General features: G+C 42.3%; 1 protein-coding gene across 4 annotated transcripts in view; it reads right to left on the reverse strand.

Moving 5' to 3' along the window:
• Positions 1-4,154: 4,154 nt before the first annotated feature.
• The window catches only part of LOC106578860 (protein shisa-6), a 125,212-nt gene continuing 104,079 nt past the window's right edge, over positions 4,155-25,287 (reverse strand). Inside the window, exons 5-9 of one of the 4 annotated variants that reach the window (XM_045702358.2) lie at positions 17,863-17,922; positions 16,256-16,276; positions 14,773-14,925; positions 8,285-8,388; positions 4,155-6,327 (exon numbers count right to left, since the gene is read on the reverse strand). In XM_045702358.2, coding sequence (XP_045558314.1) covers positions 5,548-6,327; positions 8,285-8,388; positions 14,773-14,925; positions 16,256-16,276; positions 17,863-17,922 — 1,118 coding nt within the window. In that variant the 3' untranslated portion in view covers positions 4,155-5,547. Of the gene's footprint in view, positions 6,331-8,284; positions 8,389-14,772; positions 14,926-16,255; positions 16,277-17,862; positions 17,923-25,287 lie in introns of all 4 variants that reach the window. The other 3 variants (XM_014158089.3, XM_014158090.3, XM_014158094.3) reach the window with 3 other exon arrangements.

Below are 25,287 nucleotides of genomic sequence, written 5' to 3' on the forward strand. Positions count from 1 at the left end.
ATCAAAAGGGGATCCTGCTCAGAATGCCAAAGAAGGTAGCTTTAATCATCTTCTTAGCAAGACATCAGTCGGTTGCTAGGTTACAAGTCAGTCCTGAGAAACTGTTAATGTGAAAAGCTTGCGATGGTTTGCTGTGTATATTATGAAAGCACGCAGCATACTAATTTTAAAGAAATGGCTGCAGTTCTTCACTTGCCTTTGGTAATGACAGGGATCATATGTTCTACTCCCTAGATCTATTTGTCCCTTGACCCAGGGCCTTTTGCAATCACTCATACATTATCTTGAGACATACAGAATGTAATCAGGAGTTGAAAGTTACCTCCTCCAGCACTACATCCTCACAATCAGACAATGTAGTAGCAGGTAATGAAGAATCAAAGTTAATGTGTACCCCAATAATACCCCAAGCAATGTTGTCACCTTTTCAACTTTCAAAAACCAGACTGTTTCCCCTCACTCCCCTCCTTATTATCACTACTACGTTAGAAGTTAATCAAAACCGATGTCAGAAATACGTTTTTCTGGAAAAGAGCTCTGCTAAATGTCTAAAATATAATTGTAAATATTGACTCTCAAATACCAAACCATTGATTTTAGGCTAATGCATGATTTCTTGTTAATTTGGATGCTGGGATTCATGGCCATCGGTCTAATTCAAGTGCATGGACATCTAAGGTGGCTGCATGGGATTTGTCGGGTTATAGTCAGGTGTGGTTTCATAGTATCCAATTGCAGAGTCCACGATATGGTAAAAGAACGAGCCTCGTGGATTTGACAGCTTAATTTCTTCGGGATCGGTGTCCCATCCACGGGATGGTTGAGCTAACGTAGGCTAATGCGATTAGCATGAGGATGTAAGTAACAAGAGCATTTCCCAGGACATAGACATATCTGATATTGGCAGAAAACTTAAATTCTTGTTAATCTAACTGCACTGTCCATTTTACAGTAGCTATTACAGTGAAAGAATACCAAGCTATTGTTTGATAAGAGTGCACAATTCTGAACATGAAGTTATTAATAAACAAATTAGGCACATTTGGGCAGTCTTGATACAAAACTTTGAACTGAAATGCAATGGTTCATTGGATCAGTCTAAAACTTTACATATACACTGTTGCCATCTTGTGGCCATAATCTAAATTGCACCTGGGCTGGAGTAGTACATTATGGCCTTTCTCTTGTATTTCAAAGATGATGGTACAAAAAAATACAAAAGAACGGTTGTTTTTTTCTTTGTATTATCTTTTACCAGATCTATTGTGTTATATTCTCCTACATTCCTTTCACATTTCCACAAACGTCAAAGTGTTTCCTTTCAAATGGTACCAAGAATATGCATATCCTTGCTTCAGGGCCTGAGCAACAGGCGATTAGATTTGGGTATGTCATTTTAGACGAAAATTGAAAAAAAGGGGCAGATCCTTTTAATGCAGTTCCACCTCCAACACCGCCAAAACAACTCTATGTAGATGTAAATCTGATTGAATCCAGCCCTTAAGCCGTGTTGTTGGTGGTTTGAAGTCAGATAGAAATCTGATTCCTGGCCATGTGACGTGTCTGAATGGTCAAATTAGACTTATTTGGCATATAGTGTTGCTTGCTAGCTACTCTGTTGACTGTTTTACAAGAACATGTGGTAGCTAATTAGCTTGTTAATTGTTTACAAACAAATGAGTGAATATGCTAGAAAGCTAAACAGCTAGATAGCCAGCTAGTTGACTGCTGTGGCTAGCCAAAAAGCACTCGTTTTGAAAGTTGGATCATCTTATCCTTTGAGGCTTTAAAATTCTTCTAACACTATGATTTAGAACATTCAAACTGCAACTGGGAAACGTCCATGGCAGGCGTTGTTATCACCTTAGCTTGATACATAACTTCTGAGTGATGGGAAGCACACGCACCACCACCAATCAGCCTACACCACTTTGCACACACCCATCGTTACTATGACAACTAGCATAGCCATGTCAGCAAATTACTGCTGTCTGAACACACACAAATCTGATTTGGTCACTTGTAACGTTCTGTTTGAACAATCAGTATTCCAAAACAGATTTGAAAAACAAAACTGATTTGAGCATTAAGGCCTGCAGTGTGAACAAGGGGTTGGTGTGGTGCTAGCTGGGCTCAGGCCTCGGGTAATTAACTCTGACAGAGTTGATGAGCTACTAATTAAATGTGCATCTGGATCTGGCGTCTGTCATAAAACAAACGTCTGTTAGCTGTCTCTCCAATTGGAGGATTATCAAGAGTGAGTCTGGAACCTTGTTTTAGACGGAGATACGGTTGGATTGAAGGATTTAAAAGCAACATTTTCATCGTAGAAACGATCTATTAAAAATAACATTCCATGTTTATTCCCCAAGGTATTTTTCAGTTGATGGCAGTTCCAATTTTTTCCTCAATGAATATGGACTTGAATATTTGGCCTGTTCACATGGACACTTCAAGCCTGTTTATTGTAGAGAATAAACATTTTAAATCTTGCTATTATCTTATCGCTGTGTATTGAGTTTTAGCTAAGATTCCCACTAAGATGCCAATACGATATGTCAGATCAGACCCAAAGTAGATGTCAGTCCCTCTCTGGTAGTGGAGATCCCGTCGGCTCAACCTTTATTGACTAGTTTGCAGATGGATTAGAGGTAAAAACTGCAGCAAAGATCCTTCTGAAAGCAGTATTACACAGATAACCACAACATAGATTGGCATAGGCCTGCGGGTCTTCATAGAGGTGTGTGAAGTAGAGCGGGAACATTTATAGGATTTCATTATTAAACTAATAGAATTACATGGTCAAAATGCTAACTAATATTTTTACTTGTAAAAAGTGAAATATGGAGTTCTATATGTTTCTCAGTCATATCCTTCATTGGTTATCATATTTACTGTGTGCCTGGGTTGAGGAGAGGAAGGTGTCAGTTTGCTGTAGGACATGTGAGCGTTTCCGTGGATTGCAGCCCAAACTGGTCTCCTTCCTTCCCCTTCAATGACGACAGTAATTCTCTCTGAGGACAGAACAGGAATTACAAAGGAACATGGACAAATGGAAAAGCAACGACAGCTTAAACTAAATATTTCAAGAACATAAAAGTCCTCTGTCTGCTCTCAACCTTGTCAGCATTAAAACTGGAGTGAAAGAATGATAAGTATTGTATTGTGGAATGAGACAGACACTGTGTTTTCACATGTGGAGACAGTTTGAAAGCTCTTGATTATTTTATGGAAAGCCTTGTACTTGGCCTGATTCCCTTTTCTCACAGTGGAGATACCTTCGGTCTCTATACCCGCCCGCCTGGCCTTTTTAGGTCTACCTTTTCTAGCGGACTCTCCCATCCATAGATTCCCTTTGATTGGAGCGTCATATTTTCATCTAAATGCTGATGGGTTAGGGGTGTCAAACTCATTCCACGGAGGGCCGAGTGTCTGTGGGTTTTCCCTCCTCTCTTGTACTTGATTGATGAATTAAGGTCACTAATTAGTAAGAACTCCCCACACCTGGTTGCTGTGGGCTTAATTGAAAAGAAAAAACACAAACCTGTAGACGCTAGGCCCTCCATGGAATGAGTTTGACATCCCTGGGTTAGAGGATCGGGTGCAAATTGAAAATATTTTGTATTTGTGGGGGCCGCTTTGTTTGCTGTGAGAATTGGCCTTCGCATCCACAGGAGTTCAATGAATTTCAAGAAGATCTGAAATAGGTATGAAATAGCAGAGATATTAATTCAGATGTCAGTGGTAAAGTACTGCGGTTGCCTGCGTCTGTGGCATATTTCTTATCGCAGCAAGGATGTCAAGTAAAGCTGTCTGTCAGGGTGACATACTGTATGATAGGGATAGGTGTGACCCCTGCTGAGAAAAACAAGATCACAGTTGTCGTGAGAAAAGACTTTATCCTACCTATAATTTGCGTTCCCTTTAATATATAAAATATCACTTGATTGAAGATGTACAGGCAAGGAAGCCTTCTAACCTTTCTTATAAATTGTCCAAAAACCCCACCTTCAGCTCTCACTCACAGCCCTTTCAAACCCATGCAGGTATGGATTAGTCGTATGTCAGCTGTACCATTTAACTATATAATAACATATATCATTTTTCATACACATCAACAACCAGAGCACAAATAGAGTTGTTCCAGAAGAGTGTTGCCTGTTTAAAAAAATATGGATGGTTTATTTGACCCTACTGCAACAACAATTATAATCAGTCACCATGTTGTCCAACTTCTCATATAAGTCAATGGAACACAGTCTACATCCAAATATGAACAGTGGTATATTTTTTTTATGAACAACACATTCATTCACATTCATTCTCATTCATTCACATTCATTCTTATTCATTCAGATTCATTTTCATTCATTCTCATTCACTCTCATTCATTCACATTCATTCTCGTGCATTCACATTCATTTACATTCATTCTCATTCTACAAACATAGTTATAGTATTCATTTAGCCTGTCAAATGCTTGGTTAAGTGGGTTTTCTAGTCTGAACTTATCACGAAACGGTGGTGGTTTATAACATGTTCAGAATCTACTGAAAACATTAGACAGCCTAATACAAAAGCCAACTGGTACAGACTCGTCCATAATACTGCCTCTAGAATTATAGCTTATTTACAATAATCTACGAGCTAGCCATCAGCGACCAAACTTATGAAACAACTGAACAGAAACACAAAATCTCATTAATTGATTGTGCTTTTTAAAACCACTTTTTAAAATCACTTCTTCATTTTTAGAAATGGAACACTTGTCTCAGACTGAGGCGTCAATAAAAGTGATAGTAACATCGGTTTTGATTTATAGCTATGAGTAAGATTGGAGTTACAAACGGTAGTTTATTATATTTATATATTTATATAGTTATTACAGGGCCATCCTGGTTCCATCACCTGTGGTTGTGTTGTGTCTTTCAACAACAGAAGTTGTGGAGACATTGATCGGATCAGTCCTGGCGTTTTACCAATGCAGTAGAAGTTTATAGAATAAGAGATGTGTTGGCTGCCTGAGCCTCTCTATTCTCAAATAACCCATGTCCTCTCATATGAATCACACCCAAATTGTGGTGGACAAGGGGATCTGGTGCTTTGGGCATAACAGGAATGACAGTAGAGTAGTTTGCCAATTTCACAGCACACTACCACAGCTGACTCAGTCTTTGTGGGGTTTGTGCCTACTGAAGAACTCCAGTCTCTTACAGTACAGTACCGCTCTTGGGTCTGGTGAAGTCTGAAAATGCAAAAAGATGTGAGTCTACCTTTTGTTTGACTTAAAATCATACAATTATCATCCTGTTATACTCGTCAGTCTCTTCCCATCCCTTTCCCCCCCACACACACACTCCCCCAACACCAAGGGTCGTTGGTTTGATTCCCGATGGGGCCACCCATACATAAAAATGTATGCAGACATGACTGTAAGTCACTTTGGATAAAAGTGTCTGTTAAATGGCGTATATATAAACTAGCGATGAGATTTTAGCATTCTCTGCTGGCTCACTCCCAAGATAGCTGTTAACATGCTAGCTAGTGTTAAACAGTCACTTCAGTCTTGCTGCCTGTGCGGTAGTGCTGCTGGGGGATGTAGTGGAGCTGCTCCACAGTGTGGGTCCTTCTGGAGGCAAACTGCTGTCTCTTATTAGTCGTGTGGTTCATGGCTAATGTGTTGGAGTGCACCGCTGCTCCTGCTCCACCTGCCGCCCCTGCGTTGCTCGAGGCACTGGGATGGGAGTGCATTTTTGTCATCTTGTAGTGGTCCATGAGCGGTGTCGTGGGCATGAACACGTCCGGGTGCGAGATGGCGTGCGACATCGACTTGTCGTTATTACCCCGGAAACCACCGGACGCACGCTTCAGCGACATCATCATTTTGTCCGGCGAGATCAGAGGATCCTGGGAGTACAGGCGGTCTTGGGAGTAGAGGCGATCTTGGGTGTACAGGCGGTCTTGGGAGAAATGATGGTCTTTCGGGTACATGTGGTCTTGAGATTGTAACAGCCTGTCCTTGGAGTACATGCGGTCCTTGGAGTACAGCCGGTCCTGGGACATCAGGCGTTCCTGGGACCTCAGCCTCTCGGCAGACAGTAGCTGCTCGTCAGACAGGATACGCCCTCCTTGCCGAGTCATCCCTATCCCATGGTAGTCTGGCTGGGGGTCTCTGTTTGGGGACAGGACCCGGTCCTGGGACATGGCCCTCTGGACACGAGGAGGCCTCTGTCTTCTGGGGGCCTGCTGAGCCTGGGGCTGCTGGGGTGGGGCCTGGGACACCTGGGGCTGGGGGGGCTGGCTCTGGAGCTGCTGCTGCTGCTGCTGCTGCTGGAGGAAAGGGTGAAGATAGTCAACTGTTGATGTATTCAATGTCTTCGGACTTTTGCAACTGCGTTAAGTAAACAGCACCACTGCGTAAATAAACTGCAGCTTTATATAAATACGTACTCTATTAGCTGTTTTTGTATTTTTATTAGTAACTTATTGTATTAATCAACAGTATGATACCGTATAAACTGAATACAGTAGATTACCGTAGAATGTACCGTAAAATACTATACATTTGTTTTACAGCACATCGTAAGACCTTTCTGTAATTTCAACAGTAAAACACTGTAGAATGCACAGTGAAATATCTTAAATCTGTTTTACAGTATTAATTATGGTGCCTTGGGAAAATGGAAAAATTGGGAGCGGGGAAATAGTCTCTGTCTCATGAACATATTTTAATGCCTGCCTTGTAAGATGCTTTACTTGTTGCAACCGTAAGTGAGAATGCTGTATCCCCACAGAATACAGTAATGTACTGTAGTAATTCTACAACCCTTTTCATGAAACTTTACAGTAACTTAGTAGCCCATTGCTGCCAGTAATTTACGTGAATTCAGAATACAGTACCATCATGCATTTTTGGAGTGCCAAAAACCTTTTGAACACTAGTGGGAGCTTGGTATTGTTGTGTCTCACTCATTAACATATTTTGAAACACGTCTTGTAAGAGGCTATATTTGTTGCAACCGTTAGTTAGTGTGCTGTACCAACTGAAGTGATATGTGGTAGTGGTTCCCTAATACTTACATTTATATGGGGGACAGATCATGGTGGCAGCAAGTCTCAACCCTTTAATGGTTGAATGTTTTGTCATGTCCTTTAGCTCTGAAGTCGATTTAGAAGTCTTTGTTAAAGTGCAAGTGATATAAAACACAAAATATTAGTTGGTGTAGTGTAGTATATAATTAAACATTCACTATTAGCAATTACTGATTTTATTTTAAATCCAATTCAACGATAAAGTACTGTATTGCTGGTTTGCTATATATTTACTTCAGCGTACTGTAAGTTATGGTGCATTTGGAGAAATATTGTGGGTGGAGAAAGAATCACTGGCCCATTAACTCATTTGAAGTTGTGCCTTACGTGGCTATATTTCTTGTACCCGTTAGTGAGAATGCTGTACCAATTGAACTGATATGTGGTGGTAGTTCCCTAGCAATGACATGTACAGTATATAGGGAACAGATCAGAGTGGTAGTGGGTCTTAAACCTTTTAATGGTTGAATATTTCCCATGTCCATTTGATCTGTTCTGCCCTGTAATCACATCCAGTTTGGAAGCCTTTGTTCAGGCCTCTAGAAGTGCAAGTGATATAAAACACCTAGTATTCATTAATATGCTGTAATATGCAAATTCTTACCGCCAACCTGCTTGCTCTAATCCTTTGTAATTACAGTAAAATATTGTATAAATAATTTTCTTGTGGTTTAATATTCACTTTACTGTGTTTCATTGCTCTGGCATCAAGTTAATGTGAGTATCTCAGTATTGTATTGGCACTATACAAAGATGGTCAGAGATTTATCATAAGATATCTTGTTGTAATTACAATTATTTTGAAGACCAATGTATCCCTAACTACAATAATATTGTCAGTAACGAATACAGATACATTTTATTTACTATGACTGTGATATGTTTCTCTTTATCAACCTTGGTGGAATGCACTGACTGTAAAGTTGCTAAGGACAAGGGCACCTGCTAAATGTCCAAAATGTAAAAATGAAAACTTGCAAAGAACACTGGGTAATATGCCGCTGCATGGGTAATTCCAGTAATATACTGAAAATTAGATTATTGTAACATCTTTGGTACTGTAACATGGATTAACATAAAATGTATTACCGTAGCTGTACTGTAAAATACATTACAGTAACTTACTAGCCAATTGCTGCCAGTAACTTACTGTACATTTTACAGGAAATGTTTTACAATGTAGATGCAGTACCTGTTCCTGGTTCATTTTAATGACGTGTAAGGGCAGGGTGCTTCTGGCTGCCAGGTCAGGGAGGTGACGCTTGCGGGTGTAGTAGTCGTCGACGTCTTTATCCGCTGTGGAGAGACAGCGAGACGAAAGACAGAAAATAGGTGGATTAGGAGAGAGAAAGAGGAAGGGAGAAGGTAAAGAGAGAGTAGGAGGGAAAGAGAGAAAAATGAAAAACAAAGGAGAAGAATAAAGGGTCTGAAGGTTGCTCAGAGAATAGAGGGTCTGAAGGTTGCTCAGAGAATAGAGGGACTGAAGGTTGTTCAGAGAATAGAGGGTCTGAAGGTTGCTCAGAGAATAGAGGGTCTGAAGGTTGCTCAGAGAATAGAGGGTCTGAAGGTTGTTCAGAGAATAGAGGGTCTGAAGGTTGCTCAGAGAATAGAGGGTCTGAAGGTTGCTCAGAGAATAGAGGGTCTGAAGGTTGTTCAGAGAATAGAGGGTCTGAAGGTTGCTCAGAGAATAGGGGGTCTGAAGGTTGTTCAGAGAATAGAGGGTCTGAAGGTTGCTCAGAGAATAGAGGGTCTGAAGGTTGTTCAGAGAATAGAGGGTCTGAAGGTTGTTCAGAGAATAGAGGGTCTGAAGGTTGCTCAGAGAATAGAGGGTCTGAAGGTTGTTCAGAGAATAGAGGGTCTGAAGGTTGTTCAGAGAATAGAGGGTCTGAAGGTTGTTCAGAGAATAAAGGGTCTGAAGGTTGCTCAGAGAATAGAGGGACTGAAGGTTGTTCAGAGAATAGAGGGTCTGAAGGTTGTTCAGAGAATAGAGGGTCTGAAGGTTGTTCAGAGAATAGAGGGTCTGAAGGTTGTTCAGAGAATAGAGGGTCTGAAGGTTGTTCAGAGAATAGAGGGTCCGAAGGTTGCTCAGAGAATAGAGGGTCTGAAGGTTGCTCAGAGAATAGAGGGTCTGAAGGTTGCTCAGAGAATAGAGGAACTGAAGGTTGCTCAGAGAATAGGGGGTCTGAAGGTTGCTCAGAGAATAGAGGGTCTGAAGGTTGCTCAGAGAATAGAGGGTCTGAAGGTTGCTCAGAGAATAGAGGGACTGAAGGTTACTCAGAGAATATGGGGTCTGAAGGTTGCTCAGAGAACAGAGGGTCTGAAGGTTGCTCAGAGAATAGGGGGTCTGAAGGTTGCTCAGAGAACAGAGGGTCTGAAGGTTGCTCAGAGAAGAGGGTCTGAAGGTTGCTCAGAGAAGAGGGTCTGAAGGTTGCTCAGAGAATAGGGGGTCTGAAGGTTGCTCAGAGAACAGAGGGTCTGAAGGTTGCTCAGAGAATAGAGGGTCTGAAGGTTGCTCAGAGAATAGAGGGACTGAAGAGTCAGAGGATATTAAATGTGATGTACAACCTTTCTAGAATCCTGGCCCCATCTGTGATTCTACCAGTGTTTCTGGCTGAGGGCATGAACTTTCCAAAGGTTGTGTAAAAGTCTGTAAACAAACGGTGTCATACAGCATGCACCAGACAGAAATGTCATACACAAAGACCATTGAAACGTCGAAGGATGACATTCATGTGAAAATCATATTAAATGACAGCAAGATTTCTTAAGATGAAAATGCTGCATGTTCATATATTATCAAACAGAACATCGATAGTGGTTGTGTACAAGAACAGGTCAGGAAATACACTACATGAACAAAAGTATGTGGACACCTGCTGCTATAACTGCCTCAACTCGTCTGGGAAGGCTTTCCACTAGATGTTGGAACATTGCTGCGCAGGCCAGTCAAGTTCTTCCACATTGATCTCAACAAACCATTACTGTATGGACCTCGCTTTGTGCACAGGGGCATTGTGATGTTGAAACAGGAAAGGGCTTTCCCCAAACTGTTGCCACAAAGTTGGAAGCACAGAATCGTCTAGAATGTTATTGTAAGATAACGCGTTTCCACTGCTCAAGAGGTGCTACAACACGCTTTACAGCCGACGTTTGGCATTGCGCATGGTGATTTTAGGCTTGTGGGCGGCTGCTCGGCCATGGAAATTAATTTAATGAAGCTCCCAAGGAACAGTTATTGTGCTGACGTTGCTTCCAGAGGCAGTTTGTAACTGGGTAGTGAGTCTTGCAACCGAGGACAGACGATTTTTACGTGCTACGCACCTCAGCACAGTCCCGTTCTGTGAGCTTGTATGGCCTACCACTTCGCGGCTGAGTCGTTGTTACTCCAAGACCTTTCCACTTAACAATAACAGCACTTACAGTTCACCGGGGCAGCTCTAGCAGGGCAGAAATGTGACAAACTGACTTGTTGGAAAGGTGTCATCCTATGACAGTGTCACATTGTTGGTCACAGAGTAAGGCCATTCTATTGTAAATCTTTGTGTATGGAGATTGCATGGCTGTGTGCTTCATTTTATACACCTGTCAACAACAGTTGGGGCTGAAATAGCCGAATCAACTAATTTGAAGGGGTGTCCACATACTTCTGCATATATAGTGCATGTTCATGCCTCCAGATTGTCTTGGAAGGATGTGTGATATCACACCCTCACACCATGTATGTATTATACAGCAGACTCACTGGGAACCATGCATCAATCATTAGTCATGCGTAGAGATTCGACATAGTCACATATATATACACAAGCACGTGCGCTACACACACAGACACAAAAACACACACACACACACACTAAGTAAAGCTGCGGCATAAACATTTCTAAAATAGACATTTTTAAAGTTCACCCCCATAAAGACATAATGAGAGACGTCACTGGACAGTTGATGTCCTTGAAGTCCCTATTCTTTCTCACTTTGTCTTTTGAATGTTTTACTGCTAAAGTGAGATGGAGGTGAACGTTAATAACATTCATCCGTTATTTATAGATTTATGACAAAAGACGTCTCCACTTTACACAGAACCCAGAAAGAGAACACGAAGCCGTCTCAGTTACAATATGGTCACAACAACAAAAAATCTCAGGCTGATCACTACCTATACACAAACGTCAATTATGACAGGGCGCTCAAAGGGATTTAGCTAAGGTACATTACCTGATGAATAATGAAAATACATGTGTATGGGTTTTTAACTGGCATGAGAATAATCACAATGAATCGGTTAAATATCAATCTCATTAATGAAAGAGAATAAAAGTAAGACTTCATTCTGAAGCAGTTATTTTTAGATGAGAGAAAAATGTAGAAAAAGGCATGGCCAATTCAGGCTGAAAAATCTACTGAAAAAGGAATGAATAAATTACTTTTGATACGTACTGTGCGTAAAAACACTGTGTGCTGTACTTTGAATGTATACATACATTTATATTCATAAGTAGAAGCTGAGATTTTTCTTTTTCATTATATCATTAAGCCTCGGCCTTTATCCTATATGATCTTTCAGTAGAAAGACACTAGCTGACTAACAAAGAGAACTGCATGGTGCCTTTTGGATATTTGCTGCTGTAAATGATTTGCTTTGGAAGCAGATAAAGACAGCTAGACCGGCTGGCATCGGCTGAGGACAGTTTTAAGTTTCAACATAGCGGCTTTCACTGGACTGGAATATGGGCCTCGAACATAGTCGTGAGAAGTAGGGGTCCTGCAGCACTCCCTGATAAATTAAAATCAACAAAAAAAAGTATATTATATAAAACAGCTTTCCAGGATAACAACAACAACAACATTCACCATGCCAACACACATTGAGACATTTTCCCAAGAACTAACATTTCCCAAGCACTGACCTTTTTTTTTTTATATAAACAACATTGATGGCCTGAATTTAACAGGCGCTGAATTTAATAGCGCTATTTAACAGGCGCTATTTTCCAACTGACAGATCAGTTGGAAAAAGTGATCGGCTACTTTCTACACACGCCACAGTCAGTGTGAACTGGAGTTCCTTGACACAACGCTGGCCAAACAAGATGTAGCGACAAACAAAATGAAGTTAAAGGGTTCTAGTCTGCCGTGAAGCGTTTATCCATGTATACGGGTTTGAGTGTAGCTACATTTTCAGATATAAGTTTCTAATTTTGTCAGAAAGTTGTTTTTATTGCAAGTTAAAACATACTGTTAGCTAGCAAACATTAGCTTGCTGGCTCGCTAGCTAACATTATGTGTATGATCTGTGTAGTAATATTATTCAAATCAGCAATTATTTGCATTTCTAGTTATAGCCTAATGTTAGCTAGCTAACATTGAACCTAGTTTGTTAGCTTTAGCTACCTGCAGATTCATACTACAGCTACAGCTATGACAATGTTTGTAATGGTAGTAGTATGAGTTGGGATCATGCCGGTTCATTATTCAGCTAGCTAGCTAGCTACCTAGCTAGCTACATGTCTAAACAAAAGACTCCACTTCGGCTGGATTATTACATGACCCATCAAATTCGCCAGGTGTGTCTGGGAGTGATTGCGGCCATCTGTTGTATTTCATGAACATGTGTACATGTCTAGACAATAGTGACCCATCCACTGTGTGTGAGGGGTGGTTATAGCAGTTCCTTCACATGACCAATAAGTTTAGACAAGTGTGTCGGGTAAGCGTCATCTAATAATGATAAAATATGAATAAAATATTTTTATCTGGACACTTTCTGTTTTTGATATGACCTCTATGCAAGTAACCACATCACTGTACCGTTTACACCTTCTGTATCCTGTGCATGTGACAAATAAACTTAGATTTTATTTGATATAGTGTGTGTTTACCACATGGCCTCACATGTGAATCCTTAAAGAGATGAGTGGGGTTAAGGCTTAAGAGGCTGTGAACGATGCTGAATGGGTGTAGACAAAGAAGAGCTCTCCAGTAGGTGTACCAAAACATTCAAGGGCCATTGTCACAAAAGTGGGGGTTACAAGTTTATCAACTTTCAAAGCAGAATTACTTTCCAATCGTTCCTCAACTGTAGTGTATGATAAACCATTGTCTAGCTCTGAGTCTCTACTTTCATCCATTGTAAAAAAACACCATTTCAAATTTTGCTACATAAGACCGAATCGAGGCGGTCGGTTACATATGTGGATCACAAGTAGACAATAACAAGAGACACCTGAGACAGGATCAGTATAATGATGGTGACCCACTCTAGAGATGGCTGATGGGATCAGTATAATGATGGTGACCCACTCTAGAGATGGCTGATGGGATCAGTATAACGATGGTGACCCACTCTAGAAATGGCTGATGGGATCAGTATAACGATGGTGACCCACTCTAGAGATGGCTGATGGGATCAGTATAACGATGGTGACCCACTCTAGAGGTGGCTGATGGGATCAGTATAATGATGGTGACTCACTCTAGAGATGGCTGATGGGATCAGTATAATGATGGTGACCCACTCTAGAGATGGCTGATGGGATCATTATAATGATGGTGACCCACTCTAGAGATGGCTGATGGGATCAGCATAATGATGGTGACCCACTCTAGAGATGGCTGATGGGATCAGTATAACGATGGTGACCCACTCTAGAGATGGCTGATGGGATCAGTATAACGATGGTGACCCACTCTAGAGATGGCTGATGGGATCGGTTGTAGACTCAGATTCTTTACTTTCTTAAACATTTCGTAAAACACCATGTGAGCTCGGTAGGTGTTTTTGATTGAATAGGTCTTTGTGTGTGTGTGTGTGTGTGTGTGTGATGTGTGTGTGTGTGTGTGTGTGTGTGTGTGTGTGTGTGTGTGTGTGTGTGTGTGTGTGTGTGTGTGTGTGCGTGTGTGCGTGCGTGCGTGCGTGCGTGCGTGTGTGTGTGCGCTGTATGTTGACAGAATAAAAATTCCCTACAGGAGTTTTAGTAGCACCGACTTTGAGTTGTAGCCTGCACCAGAGATTCATATCCCTCCCTTTGTTCCCGTGCCAACAGTGAAGTATAGGACAGCCATGATGCGATTACACAAGCCTTAAGGAATATTTGCATTACACTTCTGGAATATGATGACATGAGACCTCATTCGGCTGCAGAAGCCAGCGTAGGACACCGAATCAATACAGAGCGGCTGCTAGAGCTTAATGCGGTTAAATTCTCTAAAAGAAATGGTGGCTGATGCTATTGCTGCTTCTCTCTAGATAAATCTTTAAGGGGAGACGGTGAGCGTGTGGTGTATATGGTTTTCAAGAAGCAGTGACTTGTCGGACGTTACGGAGGAGAGTGGATGACATGTAATTTTGTTTTTTCTGTGGCCTCTCATTCAGACACTGTTTATGCCTTCAAGAGTCAGGGCTTTCTGGAAAGGTAGTGAACGCTGGTGCACTTCTAATGAATATTATGACCCTTTCAGGAGAAAGTATCCTATCATTTCATCTTTAGGGGCATATGGTATAATCCCTCATGAACGTTTGCCAGTCGAGAAACGAGCCGAGTAACGAATGCAGTTTTAACATGCCAGAGCAGGCCGTAACTTACGCAGTATAATTTTTAACATGCAGGACATTAAAAAGAGGCAGTGGCAGCTCTGTCAGCATTACTGCTAATGGTGAACTGTGCTGTGGTCGGGACCTACTCAGTCTCTTGAGGGAGGAGTATCTGTTGAGGTCGGCCTTGACGGCGGCCTCGTAGGTGGGCGGTAGGTGGGACAGGCTCTGGAAGGAGCGCGAGGAGGACAGGTCGTACGGCTCCGTCTGTGAGGTCAGGATGCCACTCATCCTAGTGTTCTCTGGGGAGACACAGCAAAACAAACAAGAGGGAAAATGTTTTCCTAAAAAAATATACGGCGTCAGACCAAAGGCAACGATGGTAGAGCACGCCTGCTGAGGAAGGGTGGAGGGAAGTACGAGAGGGAGGGGAGGTGGTCATCTGACAGGAACTTGTTTAGGGAGCGTTTGGTAGAGTCTGGGAGGTGGGGGGGTGAGGTGAAAGTAGGAGATGGGCTAGGGGATGTGGGTTAAGAGGCACTCTGGGAGCATTTGACACTTTCTGGTACAGTAGGTAAAGGGTGTGACAGGGGAGGTGACAACGGCCCCAAAACAACACCAGACCAAACAACAGATGTCTGCTTCACAGTGACCCTGACTGTGACAGTTTGTGTGCTGTCATTTGAGGAGTGGTGGGGAGTGGAATGGGGAGAAGGCTAGGACAGGGCAGCGACACGCTTGTCTGACTGATGTAATGTGATGCCAGAGACAGAGAGATGGGAAAACTGGGACTGTGGACCTTTCTCTTCATCTTTTTCTATCTTCACCCTTTTTTTCTCAAACTCCCCTTTCTTCAGTTTTTCTCTCTTTCTCTCTCTCCCACTTCTCTCTCTCCTTCTCTCTCCTAGCTTCTGCTCTCTCCCCCTCTCTGACCCCTCTATCTATCCCTCCCTCTCTTTTCTCTCCATCCCTCCCTGTCTCTGTCTCTCTCTCTCTCCCCTGTGGGCTATGAGTCTGTCATGCAGAGCAGCAGAGAAGTGGGCAGCAGGGTGCAGCTCATGTCCAGGCTCCAGTGGCCAGATAAAGTGAGGGTGGAGAGAGGGATGAGAAAAAAAGAGGAGAGGGAGAGAGAATGAGAAGATATAGAGGGAAGGAGAGAAGGGGGTGGTGGGTAGGAGGAGAGAGGGAAGGAGGGAAAGCAAAAAGAGAGAGAAATAGTCAAGAGGGTGGAATAAAGAGAGATGAAGAGAGCGAGAGAGAGCGAGAGAGAGAGAGAGAGAGAGAGAGAGAGAGAGAGAGAGAGAGAGAGAGCGAGAGAGAGGCATAAAAAGGCCAGATGGGAGGAGTTTTGGGAGGGCAACGCTGTCCATACTCTCTCAACACAGGGAAAATAGACAATGTGACATGCTGTTAGCTACCTCCAGAATCAGAAACACACTGCTGAATCACCAGGCACATTACGACTACACCACACACTAGGTGGACTGGGGAAGGTAGAACGGCTGAAGGGTGGGCGAGTGTGAGGAAGGGTGTGTTTGAATGGAAGGGTGTGTTTGAATGCGAGGGCAATTATGTTGATTTATGTGTGAATAAGACTATGTGTGTATAAGTGCGTGTGTGTGTGTGACTTACCACGTCTCAATGATCGGTGAGCTACCCCACCCAAGTGAAAAACAGACAGTTCAGAAACATGTTGATGGTGTGAAACAGCATTCTAACCAAACCCAGCCAACACACTCCCCACCAACACAAACCCAGCCAACACACACCTAGCCAACACACACCCAGCCAACACACACCCCACCAACACCCAGCCAACACACTCCCCACCAACACAAACCCAGCCAACACACAACTAGCCAACACACACCCAGCCAACACACACCCCACCAACACCCAGCCAACACACTCCCCGCCAACACAAACCCAGCCAATACACACCTAGCCAACACACACCCAGCCAACACACTCCTCATTCATTACCATAAGTCCAGGAATAAACTAATGATTTCTATAATTTGAATGTATTTGGAACAGACCAATTATCTAATGTGCCTTTAAATAGTTATAATGCACCTTATGAATGAATACGTTTTTTTTATCCCCTCTTTGATTGACAGAAAGCCAGTGGTTGCTTTACACATGGAGAACAGCACAGGTTGCCTTGTATCTAAGCAACACAGCACATTGGTACAACAAGCCCTTTTTATGTGGCTTGTGATTGAAGTGTGTGCGTTTGATGTGTTTTGACGGAATGGATTTCTATTGTTTCGCATAGATTTCATAGGGATTTCTTCATGGATCACTCCTCTGATTTAGCAGTGTGTAAATGAACACACATTGAATTGTCACACACGAGGAGATGTGTTGAGACTACAGAATCTCCTTAAAACCCAGCGGAAGTCCTAGAGGGGAGAGGCTTCCACGCAGGGTTGAGCTGACACTGAACATCAGAATACAAGCCAAAGAGGCCAATCCAATGTTAAACAAATACAAAGGCAGTGGATTATCTCTCCTTTTCGTTCTTCTTTGTCCTCTTCTCACCCTTTGTCCTTGTGAAACCAGCTTCCTTATATCCCTCCATCAGCCCATAAACCCGGCTCTTGTGAATGAATAGAGACAATTGGTAGCAGAAAATCCCTAAATTCCATTTGTAATGAAACCGTGGCTGATATCCTCAGCGAGAGCAGAAGGTTAGAATAGAATCTTATAATGACAAGGTCAATCATCTCAGGAGGAACGTGTTTCTGTGGTAGAACCATATAGCCGAGATGCCCTGACCTTAACAGGATGCTAGCTTGATGTCCAGCCAATCGTATTTCCCTTTAGTAGGTGATAGACAGAGGCTAGGCCGAGGTTAAATGGCTTTTCATTCGCTCTGTTCAAAGGAATACATGGTCATTGTTATGAAATGTAACACTTCTATGATTCTATTGTTAATGAAAAAAATATAGATATAAGAGAATGGATGTGGAGAGATCGATGAGCAGGCTGGTATCATTAGTAGCATACTGTACAGTATATTAGTGTAAAAGAGTGTTTTAAAGTTAATTCCCAAAACCGGGGCTTCATTTTTCAGGAGAATGGCCATTCGTCTTTGTACAGATAACTCGGTGGATCTGTTTTCAATATCCACACTGAGTAACGTACTGGGCATGAATTCTCTGTAGTAGCCTATCCTGCAGTGGATACTGTAACATAACCCTGTGTCTGGATGCAGTGCTGTTAGCCATCCTTACCATTATGGGTGCGTGTTGGGCTACCTAGAACCATATGGTTGTAGTTGTGCTGGTGGGTACCTGTGAAAACAGCAATGGAGACGATCACTCAACGTGATAAACATATCAGATATTGTATCTGATCAAATGTAATGACATGGTTTAATACAAGGGGAGATCTAGTGGCGGCATCATTAAAGGGATACAAGGGGAGATCTAGTGGCGGCATCATTAAAGGGTTGGTTCACCCTAAAATGAACATTTGTCAGATGTTTCCATACCTCAAAAGTGGTCTTTAAATTAAATCAAGCTTAGTCCATTTTCAATGCTATCTGTTATGTTGATCCAGACTTATGAATTTAGGCTTCAACCCCAAATGAATAAGAAAGATTAGCACCATGAAAGACCACTTTTTTGGGGGGTAATAAAAAACAACTGACAAACGTATATATTCAGATGTAGAGAATCCCTTTAACGCCCTCTATCCAAGGTAATGGATAGAATGATTGACAGAAGATAGAGACAAAAACAGTAATGAGATAAAAAGAGAGGAAGAATGAAGAATGGGGAAGGATGAAGAGGTGGAGACTCCTGAGTCCCGTCGTAATCTAGCCGTTACCCTGTAAAACAATATTCACACACACACACACTGACATGTAATATTCACATACACACTGACATGGGAGATGAATGCCCTTGTTCTTTAAAACAAATTGCATTATCTGAAAAAAAAGCGTCCGTAATAAAATAATCATGTATCTGAACATTAACAGAATCCCATTTAAATTTGACAATTTTTTGGTGATTTTCTAAACCTTGGAAGGTGATTGTGAAGGTGATTGTACTTGGTGACCATGTGACCCCTTTAATGAGTCAGGTGATGAAAGGCTGCTATTCTGAGCCCTCTCTCTGTATGTGTGTGTGTGTGTGTGTGTGTGTGTGTGTGTGTGTGTGTGTGTGTGTGTGTGTGTGTGTGTGTGTGTGTGTGCGCGCGCGCGCGCGCGTGTGTGTGATCAGTTTGTTACAGCAGTAAAATAAAAAATGCAGCAACAAGAAAAGTGAAAATTATTATGTGGATTATAATTAATGGACATTTTAGAAGGGGTTGATACAAAGTGGAAATAACAAACTTTATAAACCTTTTTAAAACTCAAATACACTACAAGTTTGCATGTCCTGCAGTACAGGCAAATGATTAGCAACAAAAGAGTGATCAAATTAAGATCATACATCTGTATGAGCGTATTTTATTTCTATAAAGTATAGCTTGACAGTTGACATCAGAGTTTGGTTTCTGGAGAGAGATAATGTTTGCGAAAAAGTCACAGACGTGAGGGCAGGGTTTTCTGAATATATGAATGTGCTTAATGTTCTTGCATATTATCAAACACAGAAACAGATGCCAGGCATGATTTCTACTGTAATGATATTGTTCTCTAGCTGTAAAACCAAAACACTTTCCAGTCACTCTTTGTAGTTAATCCACACACAGGACTGACACCCCAATCACACCTTTAACTTCAGGCTTGGCCCCACACTGTCAGTGCCCAGAGAGAGAAAGCTTTGAGACCTTCATAGAGAAATAGATAGAGACAGTACTGTAGAGAGCCCCATAGACAGACAGAGAGGAGTCCTGCTGTGCTGAGAGCCCCTGCACTGGTAGTTCATTGATCCCACTGTAATCAGGTGACCAATTAGCTGTGTTGGAGAGAGACAACACATGAGCACACACACACACACACACACACAAACACACACACACACACACACACACACACACACACACGCACACACAGAGGCTGGTTATCAGGCTTAAACACCCAGTGCTCTGTAAACCGTTTCGGGCCTGTGGTGCAAACTCCTCTCTGGAGGAGCTCCAGAAATGGGTTTGTTATTGACCAGGGGAGAGGAGGAGGAGGAGGAGGAGGAGGAGGAGGAGGGCAGGGTGGGAAGTGATGGATGTATTGACATAAGATCCCTATCGTTGGTGTAGAGTGAGTGAGAGTGGAGGCTATATGATCTAGTTACTGACTGAACATAGTTTGATAGGGGTTAGGTTAACCTGACGTAGCTGGATATGGGATAGGTTAACCTGACATAGCTGGATAGGGGTTAGGTTAACCTGACGTAGCTGGATATGGGATAGGTTAACCTGACATAGCTGGATAGGGGTTAGGTTAACCTGACGTAGCTGGATAAGGGATAGGTTAACCTGACGTAGCTGGATAGGGGTTAGGTTAACCTGACGTAGCTGGATAGGGGATAGGTTAACCTGACATAGCTGGATAGGGGTTAGGTTAACCTGACGTAGATGGATAGGGGATAGGTTAACCTGACGTAGCTGGAGTAAAATAAACGCCTAAAACTAGGCGCCCTATATACTGTTCTTGACGAGAGGAAAATATCTGTCGGGGGAGGTTCTCTTCTGCACTGTTCAACCAATCCAGTAAATTTGGAGGAGGAGTTAAGATGGAGAGTTGCTTTGATGACGTCCAAAAGCTGAAGTCGTGTCGTAGGCTCTCTTTCCATTCCCCCTGAAAACCACAACATCTGGTTGTTGGGGACTCGGCAGAGGCTAAGTCAATTTAAAGACGCCTCCATCTTAGCTGTATCAGTTAATGGTTCTGCCAGCTAAATCTGATAAGGAGAGAAGGAGATAAGTATTGGAACTGAACATGCAATTACACTGTAGATTGATTATTCCTGATTGACACTAACACAGCTTGAAAGGTTTACCAGGTCTACAATCTAAACAGCTTGAATGGTTTACCAGGTCTACAATCTAAACAGCTTGAAAGGTTAACCAGGTCTACAATCTAAACAGCTTGAAATGTTTACCAGGTCTCCAATCTAAACAGCTTGAAATGTTTACCAGGTCTCCAATCTAAACAGTTTGACAGGTTTACCAGGTCTCCAATCTAAACAGCTTGAATGGTTTACCAGGTCTACAATCTAAACAGCTTGAATGGTTTACCTGGTCTCCAATCTAAACAGCTTGAAAGGTTTACCAGGTCTCCAATCTAAACAGCTTGACAGGTTTACCAGGTCTCCAATCTAAACAGCTTGACAGGTTTACCAGGTCTCCAATCTAAACAGCTTGAATGGTTTACCAGGTCTACAATCTAAACAGCTTGAATGGTTTACCTGGTCTCCAATCTAAACAGCTTGAAAGGTTTACCAGGTCTCCAATCTAAACAGCTTGACAGGTTTACCAGGTCTCCAATCTAAACAGCTTGAATGGTTTACCAGGTCTCCAATCTAAACAGCTAAAGGTTTACCAGGTCTCCAATCTAAACAGCTTGAAAGGTTTACCAGGTCTCCAATCTAAATAGCTAAAGGTTTACCAGGTCTACAATCTAAATAGCTAAAGGTTTACCAGGTCTCCAATATAAATAGCTAAAGGTTTACCAGGTCTCCAATCTAAATAGCTAAAGGTTTACCAGGTCTACAATCTAAATAGCTAAAGGTTTACCAGGTCTACAATCTAAATAGCTAAAGGTTTACCAGGTCTCCAATCTAAATAGCTAAAATTAGTATTTTGTTTGTCTGTATCTTGATGACTCAGCTGTTTTTCTGTTAAATCCCAGTCATGTTTTAGGCATTCCAAACAAAAGAAGATGATAAACCCAGCTTTATGCTGGTTTATGTGGTTGCGAGAGGTATTTGACATAATCTCTTTTCTTGTAAACACAGATTGCATCATATTAATCTGCAGTATTTCCACACCTGATCCATCCTGGGATACAGCGCCTCTGTGAGCCTGCATACTAACATCCAGATGGCCTAACAATGACTCACTATCCTGACGTTTCTATAGCAGAACTTATCCTATCACACAGAACCATGTAGTGATGATAAAATGGTTGGTAACGCCAGTGTCGATGACAAGTGGTAAATTGACTTTAACACTAATGCTAAATATAATTAGTGCATAAACACCTGGTAATGCATTGACCACCATTAAATATCTTCTCAACCTGAGTACCTTGTTAAAGCTCGGGACTTAAAAATCCTTCTAAACTTCCTGTGAATGTTAATATTAAAGACATTCCATGAGAACGCTCCATCCGTTAGTAATCAGGGCAGGAGAGAGGAGGTGTGGGGGCTGTTGAGGGGCCGGGGGGTACCCATAGGAGGGAGGGGTGGTGCAGGAGGTGTGGGGGCTTTTGAGGGGGCGGGGGGGTACCCATAAGAGGGAGGGGGGGTGCAGGAGGTGTGGGGGCTTTTGAGGGGGCGGGGGGGTACCAATAGGGGGGAGGGGGGGTAGCAGGAGTTGTGGGGGATGTTGAGGGGCCGGGGGGTGGGGGGGGGGTACCCATAGGGGGAGGGGGGTGCAGGAGGTGTGGGGGCTGTTGATGGCCTTTGGAGGGAGGCAAGGGGTGTCAGACAAGGGGTCTCTCTATCCCATTGGCTCTGTTGACATCCGAATACTGCCAACACCTATCCCCTTTCTTTCTCCCTGCACCTGTCCACTCATCCCTAACTTTTTCACCTTGTCGCACCACAGGCCTGACAGACACTGTGGTCTTGGCATTTAACAACTGACAAAGAGTGTTACCATTTAATCACTAAATGTTAACTGCCATAAAATCCCAGCTTCACTCAGTATGGTAGCTGAGGAAACTTTACTTTACTCCTGGATGGAACATCCAGTTTCTGCCTTCTGCTTATCCCAACAGCTTATATCTGACCCAATTGTGGCACTAGTGATAATGGTTAGGAAGTTAAATCTAATGCTAACCCAGATGAACTGGCAGAAGACTATGCCAGCTGATGGGATAATTAAGTCAGTGGGGGTAAACAGATGTTGTTTATAAAAGGTAGTTAAACTCAGTACATTAAATAAAAAGGTACAAAATGCCTGTGCTATTGTAGAATGGCATCAATATTAGCCAGTAAGATGTGTCAGTTCCAGAATGTCGGTGAGCATTCCGTCCTCATCGTCTCATCACTCTCAATAACCCAAAGGCATTTAATGCTGAGTGTTCACTTGACTTGCCTCTATCAATGCCAATCTATGGTGATGGGCTGTGTGGAGGAGGCGAAGGGCACGAGGGGGAGGGGCAGGAAGGTGGGGTGAGGTGCACTTCATAAATTGCTCATTTAGCAATATGATGGATTCTGAATCATCGTCTGCCTGGGTGACCCTGTGTTGTCACGTTATAAGAGGGGTTTTATGGGAGAATCAAATCGAAAAAAATGAAATTTAGCAAAGGCGCCAAATACAACTGGTGTAGGCGATACAGTGAAATGCTTGCTTACGAACCTTTCCCAACAATGCAGAGTTTAAAAGTAATAATACAAAATAAAATAGTAACTAACACAAGAGGAATCAACTGAAATACACAATAATGGAGCTATATACAGGAAGTACCAGTACCAGATCAATGTGGAGCTATATACAGGAAGTACCAGTACCAGATCAATGTGGAGCTATATACAGGAAGTACCAGTACCAGATCAATGTGGAGCTATGTTCAGGGAGTACCAGTACCAGATCAATGTGCAGAGGTAGGAGGAACTTGAGGTAGATATGTACATGACAGCTGTTCCTCCAAGGCCAGAGTTTCTCTGACATTTACAGCGACCTCAAAGTCTCTCTAGACCTCGCAGATAATTTTAATGTTCACCACCATGTCCTGGACTCCACAAATCACATGAAAAATAGTCAATATGGAAATGGGAAATACATTTTCCTGATATTTTTTTACAGCTGTTCCATTGGAACTACTAAAGTAATCATCTCTCTCTCTGTGTATAACAAAACAAAAGTTGATGTATCAGCTCCCCCGTAGTCCCTCAGACTGTTGGACGTGAGGACAGGAGAAGGCTGGTCACGTCGCTAGCAAGGATAAGCACAGATTTATCTGATGTCTTCTTTAAGTAATAAGAAATAACATCATTCAAAGCTGCCTTTATCCATACCTCTAGAGACCTCCTCTTGGTATGCTGGGGACGGAGAGAGTTCAGGAGCATAGCACATTCATAGTACAGAACAGTAGCTATGGAAACCATACAAGGCAGGTCAAATCAAATCAAAATGTATTTGTCACATACACATATTTTAGCAGATGTTATTGCGGGTGTAGTGAAATGCTTGTGTTCCTAGCTCCAACAGTGCAGTAGTATCTAACAATTCACAACAATACACACACATCTAAAAGTAAAAGAATGGAATTAATTAATATACAAATATTAGATCGAGCAATGTAGGAGTGTCATTAACTAAAATACAGTAGAATAGAATACAGTGTATTATGAGATGAGTAAAGCAGTATGTAAACAGTATTTAAACATTATCAAAGTGACTAGTGTTCCATTATTAAAGTGGTCAATGATTCCAAGTCTATTTATATAGGGCAGCAGCCTCTAAGGTGCAGACCTGGGTAGAAATAGTATTTTTATCCTTTGAAATATTTAAGCTGAGCTTGGTTTAGTGAAACCAATGGGGTAGTCCTGAAAGTGCCAACCCGTCCAGTGCGCTGGGTGAGCTAAACCAAGCACACCCAATGTATTTGAGAGAAAACACTGTTTGGACCCAGGCCTGGTGGCACAGAAAAGCAGGACAGTATGGAACAGCTTGGGTTTATTAAGGCAGGGTTTCCCAAACTCAGTCCTGGGGACCCCCCGGGTGCACATTTTGGTTTTTGCCCTAGCAACTTCAGGACCGAGTTTGGGGAAACCCTGTACTAAGGCATAGAAAAGCACTTTACTTGTCAGGTCAACTACAATGAACATCATCAAGAGATTTTCTCATTTCCACTTAGCTAAAATCATTCTATTGCCTACTAATAGTGCTTTTGTACATGCCAGCTCATCTTATGAGTGGCACTTTGGGGTCAGGGGTCACTGAATGTGCCAATAAGGTAAATGTTAGTTGTACATGAGATGTTATCTCTGGTTGATAGATCTTGTAAATCTACTGTAGGTGAATTTTAAGTAAAGAATTAGCCATTTCCAAAGCTTCAGAAGACAGTATGTTTGACATATTTCAATAAGACGAGATAAACTACATATCTTTAAAACTGATCGAATATCACCACACGACTGATCTAGATGGTCCGGCAGCAAATGTACACACACACAGATGTCACACACGACTCACTTCACACAGTGACAGGAGTTTAAAGGTCAGATAGAAGTCAGGGAGAAGCACTTCACCACATAGAACACTCAAGGTAAAAGTTGCATCTCACCACAGATCTAGGATCAGATTACCTTACCTCCAATCCTACCCTAACCATTATGAGGGTGGTATAAGATCTGACCGTTTATCAGTGGTTAAGAGCAACCACTACCTACTCCACACACAACAGGCATTCCTACCATGATTGCTCTGGGAGCGGGTGGGCCAATGCTTTTCACCTAGAAGGAACCAGTCACAATGAGTAGGGGAGAGACAACATATCAAACCAAGAGAAAGAGAGTTTACAACATATCAAACCA

The sequence above is a fragment of the Salmo salar genome, chromosome 19 (genome assembly GCF_965601325.2).
Source record: "Salmo salar chromosome 19, fSalSal1, whole genome shotgun sequence".
Taxonomy (NCBI): Eukaryota; Metazoa; Chordata; class Actinopteri; order Salmoniformes; family Salmonidae; genus Salmo; species Salmo salar.